Source organism: Haemaphysalis longicornis, unplaced genomic scaffold (genome assembly GCF_048455015.1).
Source record: "Haemaphysalis longicornis isolate Haplotype H1 unplaced genomic scaffold, Haemaphysalis longicornis Haplotype H1 scaffold_29, whole genome shotgun sequence".
In the NCBI taxonomy this organism is placed as follows: Eukaryota; Metazoa; Arthropoda; class Arachnida; order Ixodida; family Ixodidae; genus Haemaphysalis; species Haemaphysalis longicornis.
In genome coordinates, this window is record NW_027526331.1 from 2079635 (window position 1) to 2105532 (window position 25898).

The window sequence follows — 25898 nt, forward strand, 5'->3', positions numbered from 1 at the left end:
CATTGTTCACAGGTGCCTTATCCATAATGCAGGTTTCCTGCTTGTTTTGCAGTTTCTTCAAACGAATTCTGAGCTTTGTGTTGTATGCCTGATTAGCCTGACGCATCCGCTCGGCTTCTTAGGCCTAGGCGCCTGGGCGTTTTCGCCCACGGAGGTTAGACCGTATGGGGATAGAGGTATACAGCTTCGCTGTAAAAAGCCTTTTGGGGGGGGTCATTAGCTGTTAATTGCTTATTGGCTGACATGCTTGAGCGGAACACTATGACAAGTGTGACGCACGTTAAATGGGTTTGTCACAAAGTCATATTAAGGTGGGTCCACACAGAGCTTGTAGGAAATGAGACACACTGAGGCGGGTGAAAAACATTAACAATTCGTTTAATGGGGTGTCTCAGTGGTGCCGGCTTCCTCACGAGGTTGGACGGAATCGTTCGGGTTGCAGGGGGGTCAATCGTCGAGGGGACGCCGACGGGCCAAGTGGGTCTCGGGGCCAGGAGATGGAGGCAGTGCGGGGCCGGTGGCTCGAAAGGTCTGCGCGGTGAACCCGAGGGCAGGAACGGGAGGCAGTACCGGACCGGTAGTTCGGCGATCTCGAGCTGAAGGCCGCGGTCAGGAAGGGGAGGCTGGGCAGGACCGGTATCTCGGCGGGCTCGAGGTGTAGACCGGGGCAAGAAATGCTGGCAGCGAGCGGGCTCCGGGGAGGGACGCGCTTTCAGATTGCTCCTACGGCTGCGTCCGAATGGCAAGACGGTCGCCCCAAGTCTAACCTCGATCCCCTCCGTTCGCTCCTCTTTATTGCCTCCTCCTGCTACGTCCGAGCAGCGGTGGGGAAAAGGGGGAGAAGGGCCAGCTTCAAGCGGCGGTGGACGACGTGGCTGTCTGCCCACCCGCCAAGGACGCTTCGAGCGGAGGGAAGCCTGGCTCGCCCTGAGGCAAAGAGGAACCATGTGTCCTTAGCGAAGCGGCCGCGCGTTCCCACGGGAAAACTTCCTGCGGCCAAAGTTCTTCCATCTGGTTAGGAGTAGTCCGGGCACGCACACGACCGTCACACAAGCATGCTTGTCGCTAGGACACTTGCAAGGTCCATGTCAGGTTTGGACATTGCGTTAAATTTTGCTCCATTTTCCTTGGATGCAGGGGCAAAGATGTGTGTTAACTGGGAAAAGGCTTTAGCTTTAGAAGGGACTACATGAACACTCTCCTTCCACGAGCAAAACGTGTTGCCTTCATGCATGTTAGCAAATGCACACTGAGTACAAGGTATGGACTGAATGCCCGTGACAAGGTGAGTGAATTACAAATGTACATGTCTATGAGGCTGCACAGTCCCCTGTCCTGGAACATTTGTGAACCAGTCCTGAGCCTGAGTGGCACACTACCAGAGCTGTGTGCTGTTCGAGATAGTGTTGGAGGTGTAGGGAGTAATAACTTGACTGGAAAGCGCCAGTGAAGCGCTCGGAGGCAGGTGATGTCAATTAACTACGCTTTATTTCTCTGTCAAGACGTGGAACCCTCTCTGGACCGGCTCCCCCGAGCTTGGCCCATGGCCGCCGACTCGGTCCGTCCTGTGGTGGAGACTCGCCTCGTCTCAGCGCAGAGAAAAATGAGCTTCTAGTCTGACCTGCGTGGTTACATACCTTAGCAGAAAAGCCCTAGGAAGAGTAAATCTGCCTCGCACGTCTCCTTGGTTTGTGAGAAAAGGCTCTCGCGAGGGAAGACGGTGCTGGTGGGGGAAACCGGCCTCTAGGGGCTGGCGCTCCATGTGCCATGGCCACAGAAGAGGAAACACTTGCTACATGTGGGCGAGGGCCCACATGCTAGAGCGTCCTTGCTGCCATGGCGAACGTCCCCATCAGCAGCGTCAGGCTGCTAACCCTGACTGCGCTGCACAGCGGGCATGAAACCCCACATGGGGCCCACACCGCTTATTCTACAAAGATTTGTGCTTGATACAATGGGAAATTAGCCCACACCCCAATTGTCATGTTTTGAAGATTGCAATTTATAAAAGCCAGTTAACTCCACGAAACCGCCAGTGATAGTAAACCTCAGAAAGCTTAATTAAGGATGTTTGTGCGTTCGTACCGTTGAGACTTCCAGATGATTAAGGAGCTCCCAAGAATATTGACCGAGTCACTGGATTCTGCTAATGCAACTGCACCTCTCAGTATAAAGGGCTCCAACTTCTTCCAGAATAGCTTCTTCCAATTCCCTTTAGGGAAACCGAAATAGGCTCGCTTACCTGCATTGTCGCTTTATTGAGGGGCATTTCCAGTCTTTAGGCTGAAGATTGCTGGCTGTGGGCTCCTTCAGTTTCCCTAGCACGTGGCTTCAACCACAAGGTTTGATTGGCATATGCATGTCATGTCCAACCCACTTAGCAACCATATTCAAATGCTATGGAAAAGCCAGTTATAATTAAGGGGTAATTTTGTCAGCATTTAAATAATGTTACACAGCGTTTAACAAACTGGAAATTTAGCTGCATGGCACTCATACTACTGCTTAGTGTATGCGCCAACCGGCTCAACACAGTTCCCATGGAAGACTTGCTTTGGATAAGGAAAAATATTTTGCATATTCCTCTTGACATAATTTATCTCATAAAAATGATTTGCAGGTTTTATATTACGGCAGCATGTTTTTTTTTATTTTTTATATTGACGGTTGAGAGGATCCAAGAAGGTCCGGTTTATTTGACTATAATGATGCAAGGGCGAAGCATTTTTTTATTCTAGAAGGTCTTGGTAAGAGGGGCTCCCTGCCCCTCTTACCTCATGAGCCAGCTGGCAGCAGAAGATATGGGGCAGTTGCAGGGTCTCTTCCTTAAGGGCCAGTGTAGCCCCTTAAAAGGCAAGGAACCCCAAATTTTTTTGGCCGCTGCAAAAATAGTAATGGACACGGGTTCGATTCCCGGCCGCCGCAAGCCACTTTTTTGATGGAGACGAAAAGTACAAACGCCCATGTGTTCGAGGTTTCGGCATGCGTTAAAAATCCCCAGGTGTTCAAAATTAATCCGGAGCCCACCACTACGGCGCGCCTCATCGCCTGCATTGCGTCGTCGCATTAAACTCCACCATCAATCAAAGGTAGAAATGAGGGCACAACTTTTGGACTTCTTTTGCTTCAAAAGATGTGTTTCTCGCATATGCCTGCAAATATTGAAGCTGTAATGTTCAATTTTTATCGCCCGATGATGAAAAATGCCAGCATTGTTATAAGCAGTCTGTTTTGTCATACAATATACGGTGAATTTCATGGTGCCGTGAGTGTTCATTGTTATGTCCGATATATGTTGTTGTAACCGGTATTGTTAAGTGGGTTGGACTGTATAAAAAAAGTGTTGCAATTCCGTCCCTCGTCTGTGATGAATTCGATAACAGCTGTTTCAGAGGTGCTACTCGCGTTGAGTGTAAAATTTCAGGCAGAATTTCTGGAAAGTTTTTTTATTCTGTATTCACTTTTATCTAGAAACGGGCGAGGACTTTCATGCTGTCTAACGTTGTCTAGCATGCAGGGGAAGAACTGAAGCAATTTCCAGACAAGGCATTAATTTGTATGCGTTTGACAAGGTGTGCAGCACTGCGTCTCATGGCTTCGAAATTTTCTAACGCCCCTCGTAAAAGTGTGCCTCTTTTGCATGTTCATCATTTACCAATTTTTCTTGTATCGTAACTGCATAAGTAGCTTCGTCACAATGTTACAGTTGGGGGCAATTTTTTTCCCAGAAATATTTTGCGGAAATATTGTTAAAGTGCTTGTCGCACGGTGCCCACAGTGCCGCAGTGGCACTTCTTTATTAACTGCCGTTAACACTAGGGGAAAAAATTGAAAAACTGCGGCCCTCTTAGAGCTGAACTAAGGCATCTCGACCCTTCATTTGGTTCAGTTTGGGGTCAAATGCAAGAAAATCCTTTTGCGGCCACTAAAGTGTTAGCGGGTGGGTACTTGTGGTGAGCTTCTGTTTGGAAACTCTGGATTTGGAGGCACAGCCACCAGATGTGCTTGGCTGCTGACCAGGGAGGGCTTGTGTGCTAGTCGGTGTTAAATAGCATGCATTAGGACAGGGGTAGGCAGGACACAAAGTGGTTGCCGAAAACAAGCGGCGATTAGTTTGTGCGTCCTATCGCATCTCTGTAGTTCCCTCAGGGTCCCCTTTGCGTGGCCTTCTGTTGCAGGCACGTGTGGCTGTGGGCCGTCCATGGCACGTGGGGACTCTCCGCAGCCTCCTCAGTTGCCAGACGATGTACAGGTCAGCCCCGTCGGTCCCGAACGGGCGGTCCCATCTCCCGATCCAGGGCCGCTCCCAGTGCTCCACAGCAGGTGTGCGCCATGGGAGCAGGCTGACCATGGCTCTGCCGGCCAAGGCAAGGGTAAGGGTAAGCAGTTGGATTGTTTGTGGAAGCTTCCCAAGCGGTGTATAAACTGGAAGCTCACTTCGCGGAGCTTTTCTGTGCATATCTTCTCAGCGGCTGCTTCATTGCTGTGCAGTTCCCAGTCCCGTGTGGCTTGATGGAGGGATCGCATGGCTCCTTGGAATAGTTAAAAGCCCTCGATTATTATAAAGAGGTTTTTGAGGAGTTCGAGATACGCTTGTTCTTGGCAACCTTTCATTTTGCAGAAATAGGAGAGAATCCAAACAGAATCACCACAGCTTCTAGGAGTGAGTGGCTGTGTACGAAGTTGCGTTTATTGAGGTCTGGACAGTTGCTGTTGTGGTAAAATAAGGGGGTCCTTTTGATGCTAGATACCAGCGTTTGCAGCTTTGTGGTTTCCTCCTGCTCCATGCTAGGCCATTTTGTTTTGTTCATGGCTTGATTTGTGGAGGCCTAGCATCAGGGGGACCAGCAGCGAGGCACCAGAGTCGGGAGGAGGCTGGTTTAATGCTCATGCCAACACGTGAAAGCCCCGTGGTGAGCGGCGGCGCTGCCTAAGATTGCGCAGAGGTGGTTGTGTTTCAGCAAAGCTGACGGTAACGTGATGCTACTGTTGCTACAGGTTGATTTCCTGCTTTCATATTTGTTGCCGGAATATTCAGTGTGATCACACTGAATATTCGGCAGCTTGCGCTCGAGCGCAAATTTCAGCCTTCCTGGATTAAATGCTGCAATAGCAGAGGTACAGGCAGTTCTGATCAAAGCGGTGGCTCTGCAACAAAGTGCCAGATAAAAGGTGGCCATAATGGCTGTTACAATCACGTTAGCTTTTCTAAAACCCTCAGACTTCCCTTTAATTCAAAAACTGTGCATGCATTTTGCACAAACCTGGTTGATAGCCCTTGGAGCATACTCTATCTGCATATTCCAGCGATTAGTACCTTTAACAAATGAATTCTGCCTATCAGCATGCTGCTAAGCCCAAAGGCGTGGGTTCGACCCTGGCCACAGCAGCCATTTTTGTGATGGGGGCAAGAAGCAAACACCCGTGGATTGATTTCAGTCACTGTTAAAGGTTCAACAATATTCTAGAGCCCTCCACTACTATGGCCCTTGTAGCCCCAGTGCAGTTTGGGCATGTAGAAATCCACAAATTTTAAATAGTATCCATGCTGGCCTGCAGGGTCACAGCCTCTCTAAAAACAGTTTTCGAATGCAATGGTGACACGCTCATACCTTAAAACACTTTGAAAGCACGCTTCAGGTGGTTGTTAGTGAGCCGATGATAATTATGATACTAGTCGGCTCTGCCACTGCTGCCTGTTAGCTTACTGCAAAGCATGGCAGCTGATAGCTGTGACGGGATTGCAATGAAAGCAATTGTCCAGTGCCATTATTCCTTTGTTGGGCCAGCCTGCATGCACAATAGGAAGGGGAAACAAATAATAGTTTTCTTACCTAACATCAGCTGATGCTAGTGTGCCTTGTCTGTCTCAAAAGGCCACAATTGCACTCAGTAGGGCAATCTGCTAACAGGATCATTGCAGGTGATGTGGAGGGTTTTCCAAGTCAAATATCCAAGGAAGCAGTGCAGTTGTGCTGCATAATTACCTCAGGATTGAGTTTTATCGGGTAAAACTGTCGCTAGTATACGTCGCATTCCTTGGAAAAGTGCAGTGCAAAGCAAGAAACTCGCGTCTAACCGGTACCAATAACAACTTCTTAGAATAAGTTTTGAGTGAAATTGTGTATATCCTGCACCCTAGTTGCAGCGTCACTGCAATGTGTGCCACGACGTTGTCCATGTACCATCACAACTGTCGTTGCATTCCCTCCTCTGCCTATTCTGTCCAGCTTGTATATCAAAAGCAAAGATTGTTTTGCTGTTCAGTCTGAACATCATTCTATCTTAATTGTGAGTATGCTCGCCATTCAAGGTTGCATGTAGTGTGCACAACTGGAAATGTCAGAGATCACAGGGGCTGTCCCTGGCACAGCCTAAGGGGACCTACAAGTTTTGGACACGTCAGATGTTTTTTGTTCTACAGCAATACGGTTTTTCGCTTCATTTACTTTGATTGAATGGCGGGTCTGATGCACTCTTTGCACGCGGGTAAAAAAAGAAATTTTGACCCGTGGTACCCCCATGTTCATTATACGAATAAATGTGGAATAATTGCATGGTAATTTTTTTAAGTGCATGGCCATTCCTCCCGTCATACTTGGCTCAGTTGACAAGCAATATGGCGTATCCAGATCGTTACCACAGTGCAGGCGAGAGCTGGGGGCAAACATTCTTTCCCACTGGAATGAACTCATGCTTGCCGTTATTGCTAATATCGGCAAGTCTGTGGCAATAACGTAGCCATGTCCGCTTTGAAGGAGGAGGAAACAGTTGAGCACAACCATCGTCAGCTGGAGTTGGCACACATACGGCATATGGCTGAGGCAAGTTCAGGGTGCGATCATTGAGCGCGAAATAAAACAAAATCGTATTTTGACGACGAACTTCAGTCGTTTGAACATTACGCGAGTGTGTTCATTATGCGAGAAAATACAGTAAATACAAAGAAGTACTCATTTACCTAAATGTAGGTAAGGTAGGAACCTTACCTGTGAGGTGAAGTCCTTACCTTGGGTTCGTTTCTTCTGTTGGGCCTATTGTAATTGCGTCCAGTTAGTGTTGTTTTAGCGGGCATTTCCTCACTTTTTCCATTGCCTGTAGACTCCGCTTCCCAGGAGCCATCACTCCATGGGCCTCGTTCAGCCAGCAGCGGAAGTGCAGTTGCCGTGCCGCTGCCGGACTCCCCACCACATTACAGTGAGCTCGCTTTATGTCTTCGCAGGCTTTGCCCGCCTGTCTTGAGGACAGCCAGTTTTCAATGCACTCTGCTGTCTGCTGGGCATGCAACAACGTAGGCATGCCAGAAGGAAAACAACCTTCTTGGAGAAAGCTTATTTTCTGGACTGGTGAAATGGAACGTTCCTTGAGCACAACGGCCACTGGACCGAAACAGCCTCATAGTGGTTGGCTCCCCTGTTAGCATCGCCATTATTGAGCAAAATTTCTAAATCCTGCTGGGTGAAAGTGGTTCCATTGAATCAGCGTAACTCGTCTCTTTGCTAGCTTATCTGCAAAGTCCAATGACCAGAGCCGAGGAATAAGTATTCAAACTGCATTTGCTTTATGTAAGGTCCTTTTTTAAAGCTTTCAAGACGACTCAACTGCCTAGCCTCTAAGGCTGTGCACCAAGCACTGGGTGCCAACGATTAAATCGCGCAGGCTGAAATAAAGTGGCTGTTTTTTTGTTTTATTATTAACTTCCCTTGTTATAACCTGGTAATTCAGGAAAAGCCGTATGAAGCTTTGGCGCATCTTTTGTGCAGCACACAACAAAGCAAGGTTACAGATTTCTCGGCCTTAAAATTGTAGTTTGTGAGTGTTGCTGGCTTCGGAGTTAGCCAAATATGCATTTCTGAAGTGCGATGCAATGCGAGGGGATGATAGAGCAGCCATTTCTGCCTCAAGTGGTGGAAAGACGTACAGTCAAACCCAACAACAACGATATCCCACGAGTACGAAACTCCCACAGCAACGAAATATTTCCCCATTTCCGCCGAACGTCCATAGAGGCCCATGTATCGTTTCTCCTTGCAACGAAATGTTTTTCGACAGCGATATGAAATTCGCTGCAAGTTCGGTCAGCATTTTATATACCCATTTGAAGCTAACAGTGTACAAAAAATGCTCAAATACATTTTTTGCGGACTTGAATTGTGTAATTTTCTGCTACAGCCCTCTGGCATGACGGCCGCCATATTTATTTACAAAAGATTGGGCTGCATGCGGCCGTGGAGGCAGCCTCGCAGAGACTATCGCGGGGAGACACAATTTTGTTCAGGGTAGGGTGCCTCGATGTAGAGAAGGGACGTCCCTTCTGTTCTGTTCTGTTCTAGGTCTAGACACCCTAGGTCAGGGGGGGGGGGGAGGGGGGGGGGGGCTCATGGCACGGCGGCATGGCTTAGGCTACACTAGCCGGCTACAGTAAAATCTTGTTACAAGAGATACTCAAGGACCAAAGAAACTTCTCTTTTGTAACCAAGGTATCTTGTATGCAATGTTGCTAACATGGCAAACATAGGAAAACCAGTCAAACCACTTTATTTCAAATGTCTCTTATAACCAATTGTCTCTTGTAAAATGGTCTCTAATAACGGGGTTTTACTGTACCACTGAGCAGCGTGCGTCTGTTGTGTGTGTGGCGATAAGCACGTTTGCTCTCGATAATGTGCCCCTAGAAGCCCAAAAGCAGTTTTTATTGCTACAAGTTAAATCAGCCGTCATTTCCCAAGTGTAGGAAGGGAGGACAGTGGGAATGATTGTGGAACAGTGTGCAACTCTCTCTACTACGCATATGCGCAGTACAAAACAGTAACGGCTGCAGCCTTTCCAGCCTTACCAATTCAGCCATCTGGGCGACTGTGTTCCCCGCTAGTTTTTTGGGCCCCTGTATTTCGCACAACTGTATCTGACGGTTCGGGGTGGTAGCCAGCGCTGCTCTGACAATACGGGGACAAGGGGCCCTTTTTTTAACCCCTTGGTTATGACTTGAGCACCTACAGCCTGTCATGCTGCTAACTTGTTCATATTTTAGTTAAAGAACTAATAATGCTCTCATTTTTTCTCATTTTTGCACTGCTGTGTCCACAAAGGTGTATTAAGCACAATAAAGCCATTCACTAGTCCTTTCTGGGCTCTGTGCTACACTTAAACCTCGTCATAACAAAATTGAAGGGGAGCCGGAATTATTTCGTTATATCCATTATATCGTTATATCAATATAACAGTTTACGGCAGTGTATGCTCAGTTGAATGCACACCTCATGCAAAGAAGTAAATCGCCTCGCGGCCCACTGTGCTGCTACGTGACCACGCTTGCGAAGAAAATTTAATAGAAGGCAAGTATTTTGCTTGCTCAGTGCGCACACTGCCTAGTTTATTGCCCGCTAGACACAGCTGGAAAAAAGTCCGTGATGCTCCTTTGTTGTGGACATCGCAAACGAAAGGCTTCCTTTTCAGCGGTGGCCAACGCGTTGATGCTGTTTTCGCCGTCGCCATGGGCACCGAAGAAATGACTTAGGTCAACCGCATCGAGTGCGTGCGACGTACGACACTGCCACGTCGAACGTGTGGGCATGGTAGACCACGGCGTGTTTGTCGTCGCTTGCATCAATTTGTCTGGTGACATCTGCGACAATAGCACGTTAGCATCGACGTTGAGAGAGCCATGCTCCTTGCTCCGCCCCGCTGAATGAAAATGGTTTGGTTGGTTTTCTAATGATCGCCATGTTAGCAACTTCGCATACAAGAGACCTTGTTTACAGTAGAAGTTTCTCGGGTCCCTTTAGTGTCTTTTGTAATGAGGTTTTACTCTATACGCCTCGAGCGCGGCCTGTAGGGGCGCCACTGAAATCCCCCTAGCGGCGCGTTTCGAAAGCAGGCGCGGGAGTCCGTGCCCCGCTCCCTAGTGCCGGCGCTGCTTTTGCGGCACGTTCACGACTGAGATTTACCGTTTGTGGGCGTTTGAAATCCATGTTTGTGTGGAGCAGTCACTCTGTTCGCAAATGGGGTGTGTTTACGAGAGTGTAAATGTTTCCGACGCGATCTTAGTGTGGTATTTTCGGTCTGTATAAGCGCCAGGTTTGTGTCACAGGCCAGCGTCGCGGAACCGGCGTATGATGGAGCCGATTGTAGTTACACTGACCTGAATTTACTAGCCGTGTCTCCGTAACCACTGGTTCCTCAGATGTTCATGCTACGGCTATACACTACGATTTAAATCGGTTTTGTGCGCTTACATAATCAGCAGAGCACTCATACCTGACAGCGCACCAGTTACGTTTGCCAATATTATACCTCAGATATTGATCACCACCATTTACAAGCCAGTCTGTGTTAATTTCGGGAATATTCAACAAAAGTACGATGGACAATGCATAATTATACTCGGGGATCAGCACAAGACAGAGTCGTCTTGTCATGACCTTGTTGTCATGACCTTCTTGTCGTCTTGTCATGACCTTCATTTGCTAGAGCAGCGCGGAGACGGGCTTACAATATAATCCGCGTCCGCGACTAAATGCTTCATCGAAATATCGTCATATGGCACAGGGAGCCTGCAGAATAAACCAGAAACTGAAATCAGAGGGCCTTATCACATACCACACTCTTGCTACGACACCTTTCATCGCTTGTTGAACAGCCTACCCTGTATACTTCCAAAAATGCGTCCGCCGTACGATGAGCTCTTCGTTGAAGTAGAAAAACAAAAGGAAAGTGAACGCGAGATTTATGTGTGGGATTACTAAAACGTTCATTGCTTGATTCCACTCCGCATTTGTACACGGCGTCCCCCTCCCCCCCCCTCCCCCCACCGATGTCTCGCGAAATAGCAGTGCATTTCTCATATAGTTGGTCTCATATAGTTGGTCTCATATAGTTTAGACGAACGTCTTTAGCATGCCAGAAGCTGCACTGTTTTTTTTTATTTCCGTTAGAGCTATTATGTTTCTAAATTCCGCATTGGCACAGCATTTATTTTTTCGTGGTTTATTTTCCTTGGTTCTTGCTATATGGCTTGTGTGGGCACATATTTAATGACGCACAGGCTTGGAATATACTTTACATTTTCGCATGGTTTATATTCTTATAAAAGGCATAAGTTATTGTCCGGGATTGGGTAATCACATCCCCGAAACATATTTTTCTGCGGCGTATATATGCGAAACGAGAGAGAGAGAGAGAGAAACTCTTTATTAAAGAGGAAAGTGCAGAGAGGTTTGCCGACATCAGTTCGCCGGCATGCTACTCTGCGGGGAAAGGAGGAGAGGGAAAAAGGTAATAGGTGTAGTGAAGAAAAGGAGAGTAGTAGCAGTGAAAAAAAATAAAATATGATCCTTCTTCAGGGTATTGAGTTCAAAGGCTCTTGAGATGGAGGAACGACTACAATTTCGTCGACACACCAATGTCCTGGAGGAATTCGAATAGCGCGGACAAGATTTTGCGCTGAGCGGAGGGAGAGGGCCATGGTCCAAGTACCAATCTTAATGTCAATGGTCCAGGGTGGAGGCAATCAATTTTATGTTGTAAACGGCACCTTGAGTCGGCATAGGCAGAGCATTCCAGTAATATGTGTTCAACAGTTTCAAGTGAACCACAATTGTCGCAATATGGGCTTGAAGTCTGGCCGATTCGATGTAGATAGGAATTTGTTATGGCTGCATTAAGACGAAGTCTATGCAGTAACGTCTCCAAGTGGCGGGGTAGACGCTCTGGCAGCCGCATTCTGACATATGGGTCTATGGAATATAAAAAGCCGTAATGATGCTGCTGCAAGGACCATAAACGGTTCCTTTCCGACAGAGCTAGTGCCTTCGTCATTGTAACGAAGCCGCATTCGTTGTCCACGCTGCAAAATGAAGCCAACCCCTCTTTGTGCCAGTATCACGTCTAAACGAGGCGTAATTCATTTGTGCCTGATGTTTTGGAGGTGACATGGGTGATATGTTGCTGCCGTCGCCTACGCCCGGAAGAGCGGTGACGAAGCGCGCAGAACCGCGTCCCCGGGTAGGTCTTGCAGGCGATCGCGTACTCTGCGAAGACGCAGCTGCTTTTTAAGTGACCTAAACGTACTCTTTGCCCATAGTCGTCACCATAACAAGTTTTTTTTAGGGCGCGGAAAGGCGAAAAGAAGTGAAATAGAACCAAAACACTGCACGAACCCCTATCAGTCACGCAGCGCAAATCCCGTCAACGCCGCGGAGAAGCGGCGGCAGGCGGCGCAGCGATCGCGAAGCTCGAGGCGCATATTTAATAAGCAAAAAAATAAATGAACAGCTTCATTGTGCACAATACACATTTTTGAAAAATTTGAATAAATGTAAGCGTTATTAGCAAGATTCCAATTATTAATGCACAACTTCAAATGCACTAGATATCTATAAACTGATTTCTGCTTTGAGTGTCATTGTCAACTGTACTTGCTCACCAAGCTTGATCACTTTTGGTGCTTGGTCAGCTCGCTCACAATGCAACGAGGGGGTTTAGGCTTTGTGCACGCCACACCTGACCCATGGTATTCGTGTCCACCCCCTGCAGCGGAAGCAGGCCCGTCTACCAGCGGCAGTCCGGATTTCGTCAGGCCACCTATGGTCACTCGGAGGCGGAGGCCTGGTGGGCGTCCAACTTTTGCGACCCCTCCTGATCACTCTATGCTCAGGTATGTAGGGGGACACCAGTAGAAGTATGGCCTTGGAGCTTTGGTCGGCTCCTGCTAGATAGATTTTGGAGCAGTAGCACTTATGCAGAACTGCTGTGCTGTTGTATTTAAATTGACACTGAAGTGGTTTGTAAACATTGTGAGATTACTCGCGCAAATTGAAATCTGGAGTCCCTAAGCATTGGTTCGACTACTCTGGCTGAGTTTAGAATCTCAAAGATACGAATCTCGCGGTACCGCGAAAAATATTCTTATCATCCGAAATTCGTTTGAATCAACATACTCCAAAAAATTGAGCAATAAAAATTTTTTCGTTTATTTCATCGATTACTTTCCCGTAAAGAAATCCGCGATGTTTCTCTACTTTTCTTCAACCTCCATGTCGCCGAGCATCTAAAACTTCGCATCATCTCCTTTCTGGAGCAGGTAAAACTTTCCACTCATCTCCTCGCTCGCGGTACCTAAGCTCACTACACGCCAAAACAGTTAAGGCGTGGACCGCATGGCGCATTTTTGCACGCGATTCGTGCGCGTCGGCAGTGCGCGCGCGATTTTTTCACGCCTTCGATGATTCCGCGCCCATGACAGCTTCTGCCTTGGTCAAAAAATGACTCGCCGCGCGGAAGTGGGAGGAGCCTGACGACTTGCGCCAATGGGGAGACGCACGCCTCATGGCGGCAGTTGCGAAGCGCTCGAGACAGCCGGCCATGAGTATTCTTTCCTCCATGCGGCCAGGGGACCCCGCCAGAGATGTTTAGGCTTACCACCCCGGCAGATATTTCGTGGGTGCTTTCACTAGTGGCGTGGATGTTTTATAGTACCGTTTTCGCCCATATTATCAGCTTCTTTACCATACAATCGACTTCATCTGTGCCTTTTGCGGCATTTAAAAAAAATTCACAGCATATCCACGGGGTGAATGATGATGAGTGGGCGAAGCTCCTGAGGGGAAATCATCGGTAAAACCGTGACTCTTCAATGAAAGTTCGCCCACTACATCATCAAGAAAGACGTGAGAAACACTGTATGTGGTTCCGCCTTGCGCGCTCGCCGCTCTGCAGCTTTAAGGCCGACCTCCATGCAGCGAAGTTTCTCGGTGAACTCGGCGCGGCGGACGCCGTGGTTTGACGCGCCGCTCAGTTTACGTCCACCCCAACCTCCATGCAACGTGACCCGGCGAACGCCGCCGATGGAAGACAGGACAGGAAGTACAACGAAGTACGAGGCTGTGATTGGCTGCGGCCTCAAAATGCAGTTTGCCGCTTCCGGTCGCGTTCGCCGCCGCGCGTTCGACATCTAGCTCGCGTAGATCGCCGACGAACAGCCGTATTTTCGACGCCGGCGGCGGAGGGGCCGCCGCCGGGCGACGTTCGCCGCCTTTTCGCCTACATTTCGCTGCATGGAGGTCGGCCTTTATCCATCGGGCGACTCCGAGCGCGCGCCAACAGCGAACGGATTTTATTACAACGCTCCCCGCCATCTAGTAAACGATCCAAGAACTAAACTAGAGGTAGCCACGCCATCTAGTAAACAATCCAAGCGCATCTTTTCATCATATACAAGTACCGCCATCTAGTAAACAATCCAAGAACTAAACTAGAGGTAGCCACGCCATCTAGTAAACAATCCAAGAACTAAACTAGAGGTGGCTACATACATACGTCGAGGATGGACAGACCCACGCCTTAAGGAGCTTCGCCCCTAAAAGCGGTTAGAAGCGGTCGCTCGAGTTGCCCGCAGCACTTCGCGGCCGAAGCCGCCGTCACGTTGCCGCCGTCGGCCGCACTGCAGGCAGCGTGCGGGTGGTTCCACGGTGGTTTTAGCGCACCTGTGGCATGCGCGGCGCGTTTTCTCGAGCAAAAAACAGCCCGGCTGTTCTGGAAAAGAGTGACAAAGAGGGGAGAGAGAGCCCATACGTCGCCGTCGCTTGTTCGCTCGGCAGTGCGGCGCCTTGCCAGCTCGTTTGTATCATCCGCCGAGCCGCGCAGGTCCGTTCGTAATAGCCGAAATTTTTCCCATCGCAAACAACGCAATTTCGCCGGAATTCTAAAAAATTAGTATCATCCCGAAATTCTTATCACCCATAATCGTGTCACCGTGATTCCACTGTATGCGAGTTGATTTGGTGAAAATATCAAGACGAAAGTGGTGTTCTGGATGTTGTTTTCCTATGTGGGACGCTTACTCTAGAAGATTTGGCAATTTGTTCGCTCAGTTATAACTAAGCAACCACAAGGTTTCTACCCGGAAGCATGTGGCTTTAGTTTTAGTTTGTAGACTATCAAGTTTAATAAAGTCTATGAAGTCAAAGTAGCTCTACACAAGTGCGCATGACTTCGCTGACTCCGTTTCTTCGGAGCTGTAAGCTGCATATTTCTGTGCGACTGGTATGCTACAGTCGAACCCCGCTACAATGAGCTCCGCTTCAACAAAATTTCCACTTCAACAAAATATTTCCAATTCCCCATCAGTTAGCCATAGAAGTCAATGCAACAAAGTCCTCTCCACAACAAACCGTTTGCTGGCTTGCTTTTGTTTCAACAAACTTTTATCTCATTGGGGCTGGGTTTGAACATTTGTTTTACAATAAAATAAGCATAGCGCCAGCTGTCTAACTCTTTTATACATTCAGGACACTTCGTTTCACCAAAAACATGTGCCGCGCGCCCACACCGCCACCCAGAACGAAAACGAACTTATAGATGGAAGCTTTTGCTTGCTGGTGATAACGATATGCCTGGCCGACTTTACATGCGGTGCAGGCCCGGTTCATCAAGGTGGAGCTACAGCCAATCTGTATCCAGTTGAAATCGCGCGAATGTGCCCTGCTGCTGGCGCGGCGCCGTCATGCATGCATTCTGAGCGGCTGTCGTAGCATAACAGCACCACCCCTGCCACAAGCGAGAGGGGGCGGGGTGGGGGTCTGCTTCTGACGGCCTACCAGCTATATATGCAAGTAATCAGCTCGGTAGACATGCCTTGTTGTACAGCAATACGTTTTGCGCATGCATTTATTCACCCCCCTCCCTCCCCATAACGCGGTCTTTCTGTACAGGTAAAAAACAGATAAACATTGGTATGTTCGTTATTCGCATCAACACGATGTTATTGCGCGTCACTCTTTTTTCTAAACATTGTATTAAGCTGCCAATGACGCGGAAATATACGAGGATATTTTCATTGCCCTTCCATGATGGGTTGGGGCAGATTTTGCCTCTACGAATTTTCGCTTCAACGAAATTTTTTGCACATCCCGTCAATTGCTTTGTAGCGGATTCGATTGTAGTAGAAAATCTAGGGCCAGTTGAAGGCTGAAGAAGCGTCAGCAAAGTTAATACAGGTAATAAGGAGTTAAAACCAACTGAAACTTTTACTGTAAATCGTAAAAATAAGGTACAGGAAACACTGCGCAGGGTGAACTAGCACAGAAGTCAGCAGCACGACCACAGATTTGCGATCACTTTGTTTCCCTCAGGGACGCAGTCACTAGTCGTAAGAGGGTTGAGGGACGCTTACTTTACAAGCGTTATTCAAGAAATACGCATAAGCTGCTCAAAATCGGGAAACAAAAATATATATAAACATCCCATAAGATATAGTCTTCACATTTCCTCCACTGACACCGCTGGGGTAATGGCCGAGTGGTCTGAATCACTATGGACTCTATTCTAGTTAACAGGTGCAAATCCTCGATTTCATGCACTTTTTTAGTTGATTTCTTTTTGTTTAGTTAATGTTTTCTCAACTTTATGCACAATTTTCTGTTGCAACGTTCATTGCTGCACGAGCCAGCTAGCAGACGACATGACTGACTGAAGCAGGTGGCAGGCCAGTGCTACCTGCCTCGCTCGCCACGCACATCGTCGTCCTCACACTATGATCATCGGCGTGTGTTCTGGGATCTCTGCGCTCGACCTGGGCTCGCTACTCTGTCGCTCTTTGCGAGATTTTCCTAATAAACCAGTTCTCGACGCTTGCGAGCAGTGTCTAATCAGCAGACTTTCGACCTGGTGCGGACCATGTGGGGACCACGGGTGTCCCCGTGCTTTGCTCTGAGCCAGGTCGGCACCACCGACGGGGCCGCTGGCTTCAGCGGCAAGAAGCACGCACAGTCTCGCGGGCTCTCACGTGAGACGAGATGCGTACCGGCCGACGTGACGGCCTGCTTGTGACAGGCTGCCGGCACCCTCCTCCTCCCTGTTCTTTCTACCTTTTAAAAATGTATTCTTGTACTTTTCACGATAACATAACTTCCAAAATGTTATGTTTCTGTTCACTAGTCTCCTTCCGAGTTAGCGCGTACACTGCCCTCACCCTCACCTTCTATACCATACAAATAAAATAGCACCGTACGCTCACAATATTAAATGGGTCTCGGAACTGCTAAAAGGTTAGGTTGCAGCACCTTGGGCTTTCTTTACAAGTTATACTCCCAGGCCGCACGGTGAAAATGCAAAATACACAAACGTCTCTTATGGTTTATGATGTGAATGTGCTTTGGTGTGCCTTTCTTGTGGTATTCTAAAAACCATCATCCCGCCGCAGTGGCTCAGCGGCTAAGGCGTTCTGCTGCTGAGCACGAGGATGCCGGTTCAATTCTTGGCCGTGGCGGCCGCTTTTCTGATGGAAGCGAAAAGCGAAAATGTCCGTGTGTTCGAGATTTCGGCGCACGTTAAATATCCCCAGGTGGTCAAAATTAATCCGGAGCCCTCCCCCACGACGCGCCGCATCGCCTGCGTTGTGTCGGCACGCTATGCCCTACAGTCAATAATTCAAAACCTGAAAAACTGATATTACTAGTTGCTCCAAAGTGCTCCAGAATTGTGTTTTCAATGCTGTAAACTGCTCCAAATTGTTGTTCAGGAGTGGCGTCACTGGGAGCGCGCTGGAATAGAGTAAACATGGTAGTTCAGTGACTGAACCTGGTTTGAATGTGTGCGTGCAGGCGCTCCTCGCTGAGGTAGAGAAGCAATCTATGATTCCCGCCTCGTGGTGCAGGTTCACAGAGTTGCTGGCATCCTCCCCTGCCGACATGCTGCCACACGGTGCTTTTCATGGGCAGGAGGAGGAGGTGAGGGTTCCCTGGCCTCCCCCTGGTACCTGCCCTCGGAGTCTTCGCAGCATAGTCCTGCCCTAGACCAGTCTCCGTTGCCGGCCAAGTCGCCTCCGAGTGAACCAGCTGATAAAGCAGAAGGGCCAAGCAATGCAGGTCAGTTTCTTTCTCTTAATATCTGGATATTTCTGTTTATCTGGAGTATGGGATAAGGTACAGGACTGTGATATTCACTTAAACATTTCTTTTTTTGTAATCTGACACCACCTAATGGACCTTTTTCCAGTAGCGATCCGCGCATGCGCGGGCTGCTGGTCCGGCATTCTTGGCAGGCGCGTCCGGCAAAATAAACGCAAGGGTGTCTCTCAGCTTTCTGCTTGAGAAGCAGTTATGCTGTCTAGCGCTCCGCGTTTTTCTTTTTTCTTTTGATAGCTCAAAGTGGGTTCGTACGTGCACATAAAACAAGGCTTTTTATGGAAAGGGACAAAGTCATTTGAGGCTGACCACACTCCAAGCACACGCTGCAAGCGCACGCCTGCCTGTGAGGCAGTAAAAAAATTAAAAAAAAGCAAAGAAAAAGGGGCGCTTTTAAATGGGATTTAAAAGCTGCAGCAAGCATATCATGAGTACTGTACAACGTCCCGCTCTATTTTTATGCCTTTTAGAATTTGGTATTTCGGGCTACGTCTGCAGCTCCTGTTGAGCATACAATTTGCAGTAAAGTAAGCTGATAAACAGTAATGGATGAATATTTCGTTTTCTGAATAGCCAGTGCACATAAAACAAGGCTTTTTATGGAAAGGGACAAAGTCATTTGAGGCTGACCACACTCCAAGCACACGCTGCAAGCGCACGCCTGCCTGTGAGGCAGTAAAAAAATTTAAAAAAAGCAAAGAAAAAGGGGCGCTTTTAAATGGGATTTAAAAGCTGCAGCAAGCATATCATGAGTACTGTACAACGTCCCGCTCTATTTTTATGCCTTTTAGAATTTGGTATTTCGGGCTACGTCTGCAGCTCCTGTTGAGCATACAATTTGCAGTAAAGTAAGCTGATAAACAGTAATGGATGAATATTTCGTTTTCTGAATAGCCAGTGCATCAAGAAACCAGAGGTGTCAAATGGCTTAACAAACTTATCTAAACATAGCGGGGTGTTTCAGCGTGTAATAATGCTACACCAGGTAGCATAACAGCCTTGGGGGCTTTTCTTGCCTCTGAAGGCTACTACAGTTCATGACTTAAGCTTGCCTGAGCCCTCAGTTCCTCTGAGATAACTGTGTGCGCGATATGTCCGCAATTACTTTGGCTGCAAAAGTTCTAGCGCTGTTGCATGAGCTATTCAAGAGATGGTACATTGTCCCCGTAACCTGTAAAGTTTATCGTAGTGTTTGCCTACGATTCATTGTTACTGTCCTGTGACTATTTGTCAGCTACGGTATTGCAACAAAAGAATTTTTTATACGAATAACAGTTTCACCTGCAAGCATGCTGTTCAAATATTCACTTCATTTGTCTGGCATCAGACAGCTTATAGTGTCAGAATTTGAGTGCATGAAAGTGAGTGGCCACCTTTCCATTTTCCTCAATAAATAACTTACTCAATTTGCGTTCGGCTCAAATTGGCATGAAAAAAATTTTCACCAGACTGGAGTGAAATTGAATGCTTAATTTGTTTTAAGGGAAGCGCTGGGCTATAAGGGGAAACATAGCACGCACTACTTCAATTTATTTGATCTCGTCAGGTCTGACTTAATTCTTTGCACGCATACAAGTCATGTATATTTTCCTCGATTTTTTCCCAGGAGCATGTCCTTGCGCAATGGCCTGTTTCAGGCGCTTTCCATGTGTGCTTGCCTTGTTTGGCTTTTATGCGCAGCTTCAGCGTTGTGAAAAAAATCCAACATAAGGCCTAATTAAAGGGGGCATGCAGACAAAACAAAATTCGAAAGATTACCTCGTTAGAATCATACTGACACCGCTTTTAACGCAAACTTCGCTCAAATAAGCTATATATTAGGAAAAAAGGGTATGGCCTTGCGACCCACTAGCTTATTTCCCGCAACGGAACCTATGATGTCGCATGCCCGTATGATTGACTGAGGCTGACAAAAGCAAATTCAAGTTAGGCAGGGCTTATAAGTTTGCGAACAAGCTATTTGCGCTTAAATTTAGGGCACATTCTTTTTATAGCAGTGAGCATTGTGGGGTAAACTATTAGTTACAAACAAACGCGTAAATACCGAAGCAGTTAGTGCGGCACTTTGCTGGCTGACACTGGCAGCCATCGGACACTTTGGACTTGTCTGACACAACACTGATCAACTGACATAAGCGGCATGGTAACTTACATGGCCATACTTACATGACCATGTCATAGCTTACGTTTTAGGAACCGACTGCAGCCGAATCCCGCTACAACAAACTCCGCTTTTACGCAATTTCTGCTTTAACAAAATATTTTGAATTCCCCGTCAGCTAGCCATAGAAGTCAATGCAACAAAGTCGTTGCCACGATGAACTATTTGTTTGGCTTGTTTTCGCTTCAGTGAAATTTTTGTGCGGTGAAACTGGGTTTGACCACTTATTTCAGAGAAAATAAGCATAACGCCAGCTATCTGTAGCTTTTAAAACACTCAGGGCACTTAGTTTCACCGAAAACGAGTGTCTTGCGCCCACACCACCCCCAATAAGCAAAAATAAACGCATAGATGGACGCCATTGCGGGCTCGCAATTACAATGTGGCTGACTGTCTTTACACCAGTTCGCTAAGCCGGAGCTGCAGTCAATCCGTATCCAGTTGAAATCGCGTTAGTGTGCCGTGCTGGCGCTGTGCCGTTATGTATGCGTTGTGAGCAGCCGTCATTCCCGTTTCCATACTACCATTCTTCATAGCCAAGAGCAAAAATGGAAATGACTTAGGTCAGGTAGCCTTTGATATGCAAAGCAAAAGCTTGGCTTAGTCTGGTTGAGTTTTGGTTTCGTTCGGTTAACATTTGATGTAGCTGCCTTGCTGACCACGGCTGAAAGCCGTTCGGAACCGTGCAACACTTACAAGAGGAGCCCCGGCCTCGCTTTCATTCTCGATGAACGCAGTGTTTGTCGCAGTTTGTCGCAGTTAGTACCGGACCGGGATAATTGGAGATCTATCGGAGAGGCCTTTGCATTGCAGTGGCCATAGGCAGGCTGATCATGATAATGATGGACCAGAAAATGGCTTTGTTGTTTTATGACTATTACAATTAGCACTTAAGGCTACTGCATCATTACGGCAAATTTCAGTTAGATAGTCCCCAGTAAAGTTGAAAGTTGTGGAATTCTCGTCTACACAAAATGCGTGGAATTCTACGGGAGGGAAAAGGCCAAACCCATGGTTGTCTGCTAAAATTATAATCTAGGCCTTGGAAGTTTTATTTAGTAATTACAAACTCTCAGCCACCAAATGATGAAAAAGATGAATACATGTTGATTCCCTAACTACTTTTGGGGAGTTTATTTCGTATAGCTTCGCTCGTCATCGACATTGACAGAGTGGTATGGCTTCTTATTTTTTTCTTATTGTCCTGCCAGGACAGGACTAATGGAGTCGCCCAGGAATTCATCAAGAAGTTTCCGCAGGGCTGATGTTCTTCTGAGCTTCCCGACGGCACCTGGGTGGGGACCTTCTGTCTGATCACGACAGCCACGCAGTTGACTCCCGCGACTACGGGGCTTGTGGCTTGTAACTTTTTGCTAATTTTTTGCCGTATACTTTCTTTCGGCTCTGGCAGCTTTATTTTGTTATCTAATCATTTTATTGGTACGACGAAGCAATTTGATTAAACGCAAGTTTGGGAATTCGACCATTTCGTTGTTGTCTTCATCCCCTGCATGCGGGAATAAATTGTGTTTTATGAACTTGTGCGGCTCCTTCCTTGCTTAGAATATGCGCTGTGCTCCAGGGTGCTTGGTTTCGCTACAATGCGCTCGAATGAGCAAGCTGTGCTGCCGACAGACACAGTTACATGAGTTTGTACACTGGTGCCCTATGTGTAAATAAGAGGCATTGGTATCGCCAGGAGATGTTCGAATCTACTTATGCCTTGCCTCGTTCGCTTATGTATGATTTGGTTTGAGTTGATGTGTCCAATCGGTCGAAAAGGGGGTGTGTACACACTTTAAGTTCTGTTACACGGCAAAAATAGGTCAGCATCACACACATAGTTAGCACTTTCGTGTTAAAATAAATATGCAGGGTTATAGCACGACCTCACCGACGTCATATGCGTCATGGAAATGACATAGCCAGAAAAAGTTTCATTGACGTGGCGGCGCGCGGATTCGAGCCCATGATCGCTTTGGCCACAACAGGAGATGAGAAACGCTCTTCCAACTGGGCTAATTTTTTCTTTGATGCGTGTAAAATTTAGGTACACTCACAATCACACATAACGACTAAAAGACGATGCAAAGTCTAGCAGGCATCACTAAAGAATCGCAAAGTCCAACTGCTTTTATCGTCCTTCAAAAGTTGGACAAGCAGATACAGGCATCCGAAAGATTCAACCAGACCTGTGGATCATTCTGCGCCGCATGTAAACTCCTCACCAACGCCGCCAGCTCAGGAAAAACGGACTTAGTTGGCCTGGGGAGTCCCGAATGCCTGTCAGTCGTGCGAGCTGTACACAAGCTGTACCACAAGGTGTAAAAACCCCGCTCTACAAAGACGTCATAAGGTAGCCAATTATCACGAAAAGATAGGGACCTAATTGTGTAGGCAGTAATTTGGGTGTCCTCCTTGAGAGTCCGCTCTAAAACGTCCCAGAAACACACAGCGTCACGGCACGACACAAAACAGCGTTCCATTTTCTCTGGCTGATTGCATAGGCGACAATTCTCCGACCAAGGAATAGACATTCTCTTTTGCGCAGCCATGGCCTAACTGGGAGTGTCGAAGAATGAAGCTTGAAGACAAACGTTTTTGCATTAGGCGGAACACACACACTCATTACACGTTTTAAACAGCTTTTTTGGTGGCCTAGGCGTTCGAAGATGATTGCAACTGATCTAACGCCAACGCAAGCTCAAGAACTGCGTTGCGTATTGGAGTCATACAGCGACATCTTCGATTTCGGTGATCGTCCTTTGGGCCAGACATCCATCGTCCGTCATCGTATTAATACCGGCGACGCCAGCCCTGTGCACAAACGGCCGTATCGTGTGTCCCACGCTGAGCGGCTTGTTATCCAAAAAAAGGTGGACAAAATGCTTGATAGAGACATCATTGAGCCGTCCTCAAGTCCTTGGGCGTCACCAGTCGTCCTGGTTAAAAGTAAAGATGGAAGCTGGCGATTCTGCGTGGACTACCGGCACCTTAACAAAATCACAAAAAAGGACGTCTATCCCCTTCCAAGAATCGACGATGCGCTCGATTGCCTTCATGGTGCAGCGTACTTTTCTTCCATTGATCTCCGCTCCGGCTACTGGCAGGTCACTGTCGATGACAAGGACCGTGAAAAGACGGCTTTTATCACACCGGACGGACTCTATCAATTCAAAGTAATGCCATTCGGACTTTGTAATGCCCCAGCAACGTTCGAGCGAATGATGGACTCTCTCCTCCACGCCTTTAAATGGTCGACTTGCCTTTGCTATCTTGATGACGTTATCGTCTTTTCTCCAACATTTGCGACCCACCTCCAGCGACTGTCGGACGTTCTGGCCGTTTTTCGCCGAGCCGTGCTTCAACTTAACTCTTCCAAATGCAAGTTTGGACGACGGAAAATCACCATCCTCGGTCATCTGGTCGATGCTAAAGGAGTGCAACCTGACCCCGACAAGATTGAAGCTGTGCGAAAATTTCCCGTTCCACGCTCAGCAACAGATGTGCGCAGTTTTGTCGGTTTGTGCTCCTATTTCCGCCGCTTCGTCCGAAATTTCGCCGAAATCGCCAAACCCCTTACCGAACTTCTCAAGAACGATACTCCATTTGCTTGGGGCCCTGAGCAAGCCGCAGCCTTTTCTCACCTCGTTGACACTCTGACCAGCTCACCAATCTTGGGCCACTTCGACCCTTCTGCTCCCACGCAGGTGCGCACTGACGCCAGTGGCCATGGCATAGGTGCTGTGCTCGCCCAAGTCCAGTGTGGACACGAGCGGGTGATTGCGTTCGCGAGCCGGCTCTTGTCCCCCGCAGAATGCAACTATTCAATCACGGAAGGCGAGTGCCTTGCGCTGGTTTGGGCTGTCGGCAAATTTCGACCGTACTTATATGGTCGCGATTTCACCGTAGTCACAGACCACCATGTGCTCTGCTGGCTATCGTCTTTAAAAGACCCCACCGGGCGGCTTGGTCGTTGGGCACTACGACTACAAGAGTACACCTTCAACGCCGTTCACAAGTCTGGATATTTGCACAAAGACGCCGACTGTATATCCCGTTACCCCGTCGGTACACCGGACACCGCTGACGATGCCCACCTCTTGGCAATATCTGATTTCCTCCAGATGGGCGAAGAGCAACGCCGTGACTCTTCATTGCGCGCAATAATCGAACGCCTCCAATGTGACCCATCTGACCCATTGCTACGAGCTTTCCTCCTCCGTGAGGGAGTCCTCTACCGTCGTAACTACCGCTCGGATGGGCCTGACGTCCTCCTTGTGGTACCTGAACACTTGCGCCTAGATGCCCTCCAACAGCTTTACGACGTCCCCTTGGCTGGCCATCTCGGTGTTGCACGCACTTATGCCCGCGCCCGCCACCGATTCTTCTGGCCTGGTCTTTATAAGACGGTCAAGCAATACGTCAATGCTTGCGATTTGTGCCAGCGCCGCAAGAAATTCTCAGTGCTCCCTGCAGGTCCCCTTCAGCCCGTGGATATTCCGACCGAACCATTTTCTCGCGTCGGCTTGGACCTCCTTTGCCCTTTTCCTTCATTGCTGTCCGGCAATAGGTGGATTGCGGTTGCTACTGACTACGCGACCCGCTATGCTATCACCCGTGCCCTGTCAACAAGCTGTGCCACTGATGTCGCCGACTACCTCCTAGAAAACGTCATTTTGCAGCACGGCGCTCCGCGGGAACTCCTCACAGACCGTGGTCGTTCCTTTCTTTCCAAAGTCGTCGCCGACCTGCTTCGCTCGTGCTCCACCCGACACAAGTTGACCACGGCATACCATCCCCAGACAAATGGTCTGACCGAACGCTTTAATCGAACACTCACCGAAATGCTGGCCATGTATGTCTCGTCTGACCACAAAGACTGGGATGCCGTGCTTCCATACGTAACATTCGCTTATAACTCTTCATGCCATAATACCACCGGCTACTCCCCGTTTTATCTGTTGTACGGTCGAGAACCAGCTTTGCAAATGGACACTTTACTGCCTGCTCCAGCTTCTTCACCGACAGCCTACGCCCACGACGCCATTACGCGGGCTGCGCTGGCACGTAACGTCGCTCGCGCGCGGTTGTGTGATTCCCAGGTGGCCCAAAAGTCCCGTTATGACGACAAGCACCGCACTGTGTCTTTTCCACCTGGCTCTCTGGTGCTCCTGTGGACGCCTCTTCGCCGTGTTGGCCTTTCCGCAAAGTTGATGCCCCGTTACACCGGACCTTATCAGGTGCTGCGGCAGGTGACGAATGTCACGTACGAAGTTTCTCCTTTACTGCCCTCCACATCCCAAGCGTCTCCTTCATCGGACATCGTTCACGTATCTCGCCTCAAGGCCTACCGGACGCCTGCCGATAGCGACTCCTAGCCAACACCGGGACGGTGCTTTCGGCGCCGGAGGGGTCATGTTACGTGACGCTCCAAATACACGCAAACGACGAAGACGACGAGAGACACTGGACGGTGCTCGGTTCGAGAAAGAAGAGGAGAAGGTTGATCGGCCAGCTTGCGAACTGTTCGTTTCTGCGCTGCTGCATGCAACCATCGCAGATTGTGTGAACATCGCAAATACGCCTCATTTTTATCCTAACAATATATTCAAGGAAAACCGTGCGGTAAGAAGGTTGAAAGATTGTACAAACTCCTTGAGAAATCTCCATGGAGGCTTGGTGCTAACTTCACCTGTACATGTATGCCAAAAAGGTAAATGAAAACCTATCCGCTGCTGAAGTACAGTTAGCAAAAGTGGGTGACCAACCAGTTTGTTGAGGAACGAACGAGACACGAGTTGGTGCATACATTCATGAGCCCACTACACCCC

At 48.3% G+C, this 25898-nt stretch overlaps 1 protein-coding gene across 1 annotated transcript in view; it reads left to right on the forward strand.

Moving 5' to 3' along the window:
- Positions 1–21498, forward strand: part of LOC144173093 (uncharacterized) — a 44467-nt gene extending 22969 nt beyond the window's left edge. The window contains exons 7-11 of the mRNA XM_077701606.1: positions 4179–4373; positions 7102–7197; positions 12535–12655; positions 17654–17864; positions 21276–21498. Of these exons, the coding sequence (XP_077557732.1) occupies positions 4179–4373; positions 7102–7197; positions 12535–12655; positions 17654–17792 (551 nt within the window). The 3' untranslated portion in view covers positions 17793–17864; positions 21276–21498. The remainder of the gene's footprint in view (positions 1–4178; positions 4374–7101; positions 7198–12534; positions 12656–17653; positions 17865–21275) is intronic.
- Positions 21499–25898: the final 4400 nt, after the last annotated feature.